The following is a 9,389-nucleotide window of genomic DNA, read 5'->3' as shown; positions in this document are numbered from 1 at the left end:
CCCACGCCTGGCTTGGGACCCCGGGGCCACAGCCCCGCCCCGCCCCGTGCTCTCGGCGGCTGCACCTGGTCGCGCGGGGGCGGGGAGGCGCGGTTGCTAGGGAAACCGGAGGACGCCCGGTAGCCGCCCCCACCGCCTCCGCCCCAGGCAAGGCCGGCCGGCGCCGCGGAAAGCAGCCTCAGGGAAGGAGGAGGAAGAGGGGCAGGTGTAGGGAGTGAAGAAGCAAAAAGAGGAGGAGGAAGAGGAGCTCAGGGCCGTCCCCGCGCAATTAATGGGCGGCTCCTGCGCCCTGGACCGGCCCGCCCGCCCAGCCCCTCGACCCCTTTAGCCCCGGCAGGGGAGGAAGGGCAGACCCACAGGTAACGGCCCCCTCGCCCCCGCCGCTCCGCTCCAGTTCTCCCAGGATGGGGGACAACCTTCCCTTTCGACTTACAAGATTCTGGAGGGAAACCGGGCCTGACATCCGGTGGCCTGGCCGTCCCCTCCCCTCGGCTGACCCCAGCCCCAGCTTTTTTCTGTCTCAAAGGGACAGGTTTGGGGGAGACCGTGAACCTTTGCTCACTGGCAGCCGCCCGCACCCACATTCTTTCCTGCAGACGCCACTGGTCAGAAAAGGTATACACAGACCATGGCCCACTGGGCTTCTGAATGCGAAATGGTCGATATTGATTTTGTTTATTTTTGAGAAGGAGTCTCGCTCTGTCTCCCAGGTTGGAGTGCAGCGGTGCAGTCAGGGCTCACTGCAGCCTCGACCTCCCAGGCTCAAGCGATCCTCCCGCCTCAGCCTCCCGGTGGTAGCTGGGACCACAGGCCAACACCATGTCTGGCTAATGTTTTAAATTATTTGTAAAGAAGGGGTCTCGTTATGTTTCCCTGGCTAGATATTGTTATTAATGATGGCACTGAATTGCTTGTCAAACCTGTGACGTTTCCTCCCCCAGAGTTTCCCAATTACACGTTGAGTTTCTCCTCTCTTCTGGGCTTGATGGTCGAAATGTGACCACCTATCTCTCCTAGTTTCACAGTAAAATGAAGAGTCACCGCCAAAAACAAGTCTGTTCCCCACCCTCCACCCCGCCCCCAACTCTTAAGCCAAATTGGCTGGAAGAGTTGAAAGATCTCCTTACCTTTCCCAACCAATTCCCCCTTTTTCTCTGCAGTCACAGTATTCTTAAATTGGGTCCAAATCGTAAACTTTGTTGCTTATACTCAAGACATGTTTATAAGCTAAGACTTTAAAATGCAAAGTTTTTTTTAGAGCTAAGATGTAAACAAATCCTATAATGTCTGACATTACAAATTAATCAATTGGGGAAAAGGTTGAATAAGGTCTCCTGAAATCCTTCTCCAATCACCTAATTGTGGAAAGGGAGTAATTTTCGAGCCTGATTGTCCGGTATTAACAATAGCCATTTAGATTTTATTTCAAAGCAACCTTCCGTCTAAGGAGGAGGTTAGATTGTTTACATTTCCTTTATTGCTTAACAGAATATTAACTTTAGTGATGTCTTTCTCTTATGAGAACATAGTAAGAAACCAATAAGACTTTGATTGTTATTAAGAACAGGCTCCTTCAAATCAGTTCTTTTGACAAATGTGGTCATAAAACAGAGGGATGGTACGCATGCATGACTTTTAGAGCGCTGAAAAACATTCTGCAATCAGATTCTGTTCCCCTCAGTCAGGAAAACTTGGTTGGAATTCACTGGAAAATTACACTAGAGAAGAATGTGTATGTCACAAAGTTCTTAGAATATTCCCCCATTAAAATTTCACAGATATGTAGAATTTTGAGGCCAAGAAGAATTACTCGCTCTTGCTTTCAGCAAGGCAGGACCCCCTCCTTCCTTCTCCACCTGCCTCCAACTCCCTCCTCCTTTCTCTCTCCCTACTTAATATGGCTTCTTATGTTGATTTCTAAAGCACAGATTTGGCACAAGACATTATCACCAGAAAGATTTAAAACAGAAGTGTGCATAACCATGAGTGGGTTTTAAATTAAGAAGCAGTTCAAAGGTGAGCGATAGAAGAGAATACAGAGTGCTATTTTAGAAACATGCGCCTTGCTCACATTTTATTATCACCCCCACCCCAACCCTCTGTGTTTGCTGGGGAAAAATTCTTGGCTTCAAGTGGCCATCTGGTTGAGTAGGCCCACAAAGCTGAGATCCATGAATTAAGCATTATCTCATGTAGTTTTATTTCCATACTGTTATTTCTGTTTCTTGTTCATCCTGGTCAGTTTTTCAAACTGACTGAGTGCGGTATGAAGTTCAAGCAAACACAGAGAATGTTTGCTTATACTGAGGTAACCCACCATCTTCTTGGTCTGACACTAATACCGTTTTCTTGGTTCCCATAATATTTGTTTAATCTCATGAAGACTTGATGTATTTAAATAAAAAATTACATGTGGCACCACGATGTTTCTAAATATTGTAAAATACAATGTAATAGAGAGTTTATGGGAAGGAAGAGAGACTTTTGTAGGCAATTTTATTTTTATTATTTTATTATTATTATTATTATTATTATTATTTTTGAGGGGATGGAGTCTCTCTCTGGAGTGCAGTGGTGCGATCTTGGCTCACTGCAACCTCCGCCTTCCAGGTTCAAGTGATTCTTCTGTCTCAGCCTCCCAAGTAGCTGGGACTACAGGAGTGCACCACCACGCCCGGCAAATTTTTGTATTTTTAGTAAAGATGGGGTTTTGCCATGTTGGCCAGGCCGATCTCGAACTCCTGACCTCAAGTGATCCACCCGCCTCGGCCTCTGTAAGTGCTGGGATTACAGGCATTTTAAAGTCCTTTATTTGGTAGGTGATTGTGAAGTCAGAGGTAACTTAGCAAGTAATTCAAAGGGTGCTACTTCCTATTTAGACAAAGTTATTTCATGCCTCTTGACTTAGAAGCCTCCTTAAATTAACCCTGCTCTAAAGCCGTGATAGATTAACCGGCTTTCTATATTAACTTTGGCAACCAAAATGTATCATCCAAGTGGACTCTGGGATGCTCCCCTTTAGTGACCATTAACATATTTTTATTATGAGTCTTTATGGTCTCTGCCTGAATAAGATTCAGACAGGCTTCTCCTTCCCACAGTAGCAGCAGGAGCTTATCCTTCTGCCTGTTTTAACACCATCGTTTTCTGAAAAGAGTGCAAAGGTAACTTCATTCTATGCAGGTACACATTCAGATGAAAAGCTAAAAGTGATCTTTTAAAACATAGTCCCATAAGTGATTATTAAAATGCTTAGAGACAAAATGTATGTTTTGTGTGTAGACTGGAAATACACATTGGATTGTAGTTTCAGATTCTGACTGTCAAAAGACCAACTTTCCATACTCCAGAGAAAATAGCCCCCAAGAGACGAGCACAAGTTTTCCCCATTGTTCAGGGCCAGACGATAAACCATGTGAGATTTCATAACTACCAGACCAGACGCTGGGTCACCATGAGTCAGGGGCAGCCTGACTCTGCCAATATCTGCACAACTGAATAAACAGGAGGAGCGAGGGAATGCCGCAGAACGTATACACCTGAAGGTAGAGATGTCGCCTGTCCCATCCTGATGTTTCCCCAGAGCCTAGCAGCCCTTGTCACACACAGCAGTTGTAAAAAATATGTATGTGTGTGTGTGTAGAAATAAATGAAAGAGCTTCAGTAGACAACAAGCAGGAATAGTGTGGGGGCTTTGATGACCCCATAGATGAGGGGTCGTTATTAACAGTGCCATTTTATCCCTTTGTGAGCTTAGATATCTTGGCCATAAATTTGGGCCATGCCAGTCAAAGCCAAACTTCTTGAAAGCATGATCTCCACGCCTTTGCCTCCCATTTACGCAACCTTCTGCAGCCCTCCCAGCCCCGTCACTCCAATGAATGCTCTCACCAAGGTTATTAATAGCCTCCTTTTTGAAACCCTCTCTTCTGGGCATCTCTGAAACGGCACCCACCTGGTTTCTTCCTGCCTCTCTGGCTTTTTCTTTTTTTTCCGCAGTTTCTCTTCAGCGGCTTGTTCTCTAAATATTCGTGTTCTTCACGAGGTGTTGTCCCTGTGTCCTCTTTCTCTTTTTGTTCCCATTCTTCCTTCAACTTCAGTTATCACAGAATCCCAGCAATGCCCAAATCTGTACCTCTCCGGTCAGCTCCAGAGCCCTGTGTCTGACAGCACACTTGACATGTCCATTTGCCGCACCGCAGACACTTGTGACGCCATGCTGTCTCCTCACAAAGCAGCTCCTCCTGTGTTTTCTGAAGGGAATGCTGGCACCAACCCACTGGCTGCTCAAGCCAGTAACCTGGGCATCCCTGAGACTTCCACCCCTGGTCCATTCATATAATCGCAAGCCATGATGACTTTCTGTCCTGAGCATCCCTTGAATCCCTTGGTTAAGAGTGTGGGTACTGGAGCGAGTCTCTGGGTTCACATCCCAACTCTTCCACTCACTAGCTCTGTAACTTTAGGCAAGTTACTTAATCCCCTTGGCCCTCAGTTTCCTCACCTGCGAAATAGAGATCTAGTGCTGGCCTCACTGCGTTGTTGAGAAGACTGAATGAATTAATTGATGTAACTGCTTAGAACAAGGCCTATCCCTTCCAGAGGGTCGGTAAAGAGTAACTATGGGCCGGGCGCAGTAGCTTATGCCTGTAATCCCAGCACTTTGGGAGGCTAAGGTGGGCAGATCACCTGACGTCAGGAGCTCAAGATCAGTCTGGCCGATATGGTGAAACCTCGTCTCTACTAATAAAAAATTAGCCGGGTGTGGTGGCACGTGCCTGTAATCCCAGCTACTTGGGAGGCTGAAGCAGGAGAATAGCTGGAACCTGGGAGGCGGAGGTTGTGGTGAGCCGAGATAGCCCCACTGCACTCCAGCCTGGGCGACAGAGCAGGACTCCATCTCAAAAAAAAATAAAAAAGAGTAGCTATGATCCCCTCTCCCTCCCCATTGTCCTCCACCTCCTCCTCCTTTTTCTCTCCACTGTTGCTACCCAATGCTGGTTGCCATCTTATCACATCTAGATTACTATGAAATATTCCCAATGGTCTTCCCACTTCTTTGTTTTACTCTACCACCATCACCCCCACCCCATCCATTCTCATACTGCAACTGGAGGGATCTTTTTAAAATACAATTTTTTTTTTTTTTTTTAAATACAGACAGGGTCTTGCTCTGTTACCCAGGTTAGAGTGCAGTGGCATGACCATGGCTCATTCCAGCCTCTAACTCCTGGGCTGAAGCAATCCTCCCACCTCAGCCTCTGAGTAGGTAGGACTATAGGCATGCATCACAATACCTGGCTAATTTTCAATTTTTTTTAAATAGAAATGGTCTTGCTATATTGCCAAGGCTGATCTCAAACTCCTGGGCTCAAGTGATTCACCTCGGGAGGCGTGAGCCACTATACCCAGTGAGTTATGATCACACCACTACACTCCAGCCTGGATGGCGGAGCAAGATCTCGTCTCTAAGAAAAAGAATTAACAAATAAATAAAAACACGAATCTAATCATTTACTTCCCAGACTGGAAGCTTTCAGGAGTTTCCTATGACTCTTTGAATCATGACCTTTGAGGCCCCATGGGAGCTGGCCCCTGCCTCCCCTGCAGCCCTTCCGGGGCTGTTCCTTCCTCATCTCTGCTCCAGCTGCACTGCTCCCCTCCCGTCTGCCTCATCTGCACCTGCTCCTTCATGCCTGAAGCCTCTGCACCTGCTGTCCTCTCTGTCCCACTTCTCAGCTAGCTCACTCTGTCAAACCCAGTGTCATTGCCTAAGGAAAACCTTGCCTGACCCCTCCAGACCAGGTTATGCCCTCCCATAATAACGCTCTCAAAGAGCCCCATAGTTCTGCTTCAGAGGGCCTATCATAGTTAGGATTTACTTGCTCAAAGTCAGTCTCGCACCCTGGATTATAAGCAACACAGGCCAGGTGCGGTGGCTCACACCTATAATCCCAGCACTTCGGGAGGCTGAGGCGAGTGAATCACCTGAGGTCAGGAACTCGAGACCAGCCCGGCCAACACGATGAAACCCTGTCTCTACTAAAAATACAAAAATTAGCCAGGCATGGTGGCAGGTGCCTGTAATCCCAGCTACTAGGGAGGCTGAGGCAAGAGAATCGCTTGAACCCGGGAGGCGGAGGTTGCAGTGAGCTGAGACTGGCCATTGCACTCCAGCCTGAGCAACAAATGCAAAACTCCGTCTCAGAAAAAAGAAAAAAAGAGCAAAGATGAGGGTCGTGTCTGCTTTGCTGCTTGCTATACTCCAGTGTCCAGCACAGTCCCTGGATGGAAATAAGGGTGCAATCATTGTTGCATAAATGAATTTAAGTAACCAGGGGCCTGTAAGTTTGGTCACTGCTTATTTAGCTAGGCTCTCAGGTTTTCCTTTTTGTCATGCTCTAGAACCGAATCAGGTGTCTGTCAATCTAACTCCCTCTGAGTAACCAGGACAGGATCACTGAAGTGCCCGATGAAGGTGGCTGCATTATTTATGCCTGGAACAGGAGGACTGTAAGGGCATCAACAGCAACACAAGAAGTCCCTTCAGCTTGAAAGGAGCATCTGTGCCTTTCAAACAAGGGAAATTAGATGAATACACAAATAAAAGCAATTAGATGAAAATGAATCCAAATACGGCATCACGACAAAGGACTCTAACACAGCACATTTGTTTATCTTTTCTGTGCAGGTCGGGGATTAGGAATCATGTTGCATGACGCAAGGGACAGGCAGAAGTTCTTCAGCGATGTTCAGTATCTGCGGGACATGCAGCATAAGGTGGACTCTGAGTATCAGGTAATTGCAGAAAGCAAGAATGGTCTTCTGCCTTCTCTTCCAGTATTTAGAGAGAATTCAGAATACAGCATCAACGTACGATAAGCAGTAAAAGTTTTCTAAAATCCAAACCCACCGATTAGGTGTGTAACTAGCAAAAGCCACTTCACCTCTCTGTATCCTCGTCTGTAAAAAAAAAAAAAAAAAAAAAAAAATACGGGGATAGCTGGGCACGGTGGCTCATGCCTGTAATCCCAGCACTTTGGGAGGCCGAGGCGGGCGGATCATGAGGTCAGGAGATCGAGACCATCCTGGCTAACACAGTGAAACCCTGTCTCTACAAAAAATACAAAAAATTAGCCAGGCGTGGTGGCACTGTAATCCCAGCTACTCGGGAGGCTGAGGCAGGAGAATCGCTTGAACCCAGGAGGCAGAGGTTGCAGTAAGCCGAGATCGCGCCACTGCACTTTAGCCTGGGCAACACAGCGAGACTCCTCCGTCTCAAAAACAAACAAACAAAAACAAAAAAACGAGGATAATGGTTGTATCCACTTCTAGTATTATCATGAAAATGAAATGAAATAAACACTGTAAAAGTACTTCCCTCAGTTTTCGGCATGGAGCCCTTGTCCACCAGTGGCATTAGGGCTTAAATTTGACAAACCAACTGAGAAGGAAAGAAAACATGAAAGAGTTAACTGGGTCGCCCTACCATTTGTAAAATAACACGCCCTTCGTTGTCATCCCCACCAGAAGAAAGGTGGTTTGCACATTTTACAATGAGCTAACTGCTGGTCCCCCTAGTTACAGTGTTTACGTGCAAAACCAAAACACACAGGGAGCCTGAGGAATCCTGAGGTTGCAGTCACCCGGAGCTGGCATAGGACAAACTTGCCAGACTAGGTTGTGGGATCCTGGGAGCAGGTAAAAAGTGTCAGTCATCCCACCGGAGGTGGGACCTCAGCCCTTGCCAATCAGGAAGGCACGTCCTCAGCCTGGGCTGAGGATTGAAAAGCGCTCCTTCCCTGAGGAAAACACAGAACTGCTGTTATCAGGTTTTTTCCCTTCTTAGCAATTTCAAATATAACTAAAGCTCCCAGGTCACCAAGGAAACCAGACCTGTCTCAGTAACCTGATTTCACCTGTATAATATGGCTTAGCTTTAGGGCTGGAAACAGAGTCAGCAATTTCCTCCCACAACGTGCCAACCCACGTATAAGAAGACGAGAAAATCGAGGGCATTTCTGCAAAATAAATAAGAACATAAACATCCACACTGGTCGCCCTGGGAGTCTAACTGCTTTTCACAAAGATGCCTCTGCCACCCGGCTCCTGTTTGAAATTGTCTCCAGAACAGGCACGTAGGAAAAAATCAATCTTATAGTTTTATGGTCCTTGTTGAAGAAAATCACACAACTGTGTGGCTTTGAGCCATTGCCGTTTTATTTTCTAATCTCCATTGGGCTCTTAACACTGCCTTTTCATTCATTCATTCAGCCAATATCTATTTGGTGCCTGCTATGTGCTGAACAAAGCCTCTGTTCTCCTGGAATTCTTATTCTAGGATTAAGGGGGGGAAGGACTTACACAAGTAGAAATGTGTAAGGTAGTTTCAGTTATTGATAAATACAATGAGGAAAATAAAACAGGTTAAGGGGTTGGAGGCGGTGATCCCTTAGAAGCAGGGGAGGTCTCTTTGAGGAAGTGACACTTGACTGTTGAGGTGAATTATGGGAAAGATCCCCCAAGAGCTTCCCAATCGGAAGGAAAGAGACAGTGCAAAGGCCCTGAGGCAGGAACCAGCCTGGATGAAACCAAAGTTAGCCAGAGGGGCTGGAACACATGAACCCAGGGAAAGTACGGAAGTGTCACACTGGGTCTCACAGAACATAGCTTGGCATTTAGGTTTTATTCTTTTTTTTTTTTTTTTGAGACAGAGTTTCGCTCTTGTTGCCCAGGCTGGAGTGCAGTGGCACGATCTTGGCTCATCGCAACCTCTGCCTCCCGGGTTCAAGCAATTCTCCTGCCTCCGCGTCCCAAGTAGCTGGGATTCAGGCATGCACCGACACACCTGGCTAATTTTGTATTTTTAGTAGAGACGGGGTTTCTCCATGTTGGTCAGGCTGGTCTCAAACTCCCGACCTCAGGTGATCTGCCCGCCTCGGCCTCCCAAATTGCTGGGATCACATGCATAAGCCACTGTGTCTGGCCCAATTTTATTCTTATCACTGTGAGAATTATTGGATGGTTTAAGTGGGGGAATAGTATGATCTGATTTATGTTGTATTAAGGGTCACTCTGGCTGCGGTATAGGGAAAGGACTAGAAGGGGCAAGAGAAGAAGCAGGAAAACTTGTAAGGAAACTATGATAGAAATTCAGGAGAGAGATTCTGGTGACTTGGCCCGGGGTGGTAGGAGTGGAGGTGGTGAGAAGTGGCCCGGCCCAGGAAATAGAAGCAGAACAGACATCTTGCTGATAGATGGAGAGGCGGAGTGAGGGAAAGAAAAGAATGAAGGATGACTCACGTCAACACATTTACTTGTCCATCAGCTCCCTCTGTTATCATCACGATTTTAAACCTTTTCACTCTTTTCAAACCTCCAACCTCCAT

The 9,389-nt window shown here is 46.8% G+C and overlaps 1 protein-coding gene across 12 annotated transcripts in view; it reads left to right on the top strand.

Annotated features, from left to right (window-relative positions):
- Positions 1–9: 9 nt before the first annotated feature.
- Positions 10–9,389, top strand: part of MARCHF10 (membrane associated ring-CH-type finger 10) — a 111,546-nt gene continuing 102,166 nt past the window's right edge. For 5 of the 12 annotated variants that reach the window (XM_001145624.5, XM_054670578.2, XM_016932700.3 and 2 more), the window contains exons 1-2: positions 37–359; positions 6,692–6,798. In XM_001145624.5, coding sequence (XP_001145624.3) covers positions 6,709–6,798 — 90 coding nt within the window. In that variant the 5' untranslated portion in view covers positions 37–359; positions 6,692–6,708. Of the gene's footprint in view, positions 360–1,782; positions 2,017–6,691; positions 6,799–9,389 lie in introns of those variants that run through there. The other 7 variants (XM_054670579.2, XM_054670576.2, XM_016932698.3 and 4 more) reach the window with 5 other exon arrangements.

This window comes from Pan troglodytes, chromosome 19, assembly GCF_028858775.2.
Source record: "Pan troglodytes isolate AG18354 chromosome 19, NHGRI_mPanTro3-v2.0_pri, whole genome shotgun sequence".
NCBI lineage: Eukaryota > Metazoa > Chordata > Mammalia > Primates > Hominidae > Pan > Pan troglodytes.
Note: the sequence above shows the minus strand (reverse complement) of the source record. Positions and strands in the feature narration are given on the sequence as shown.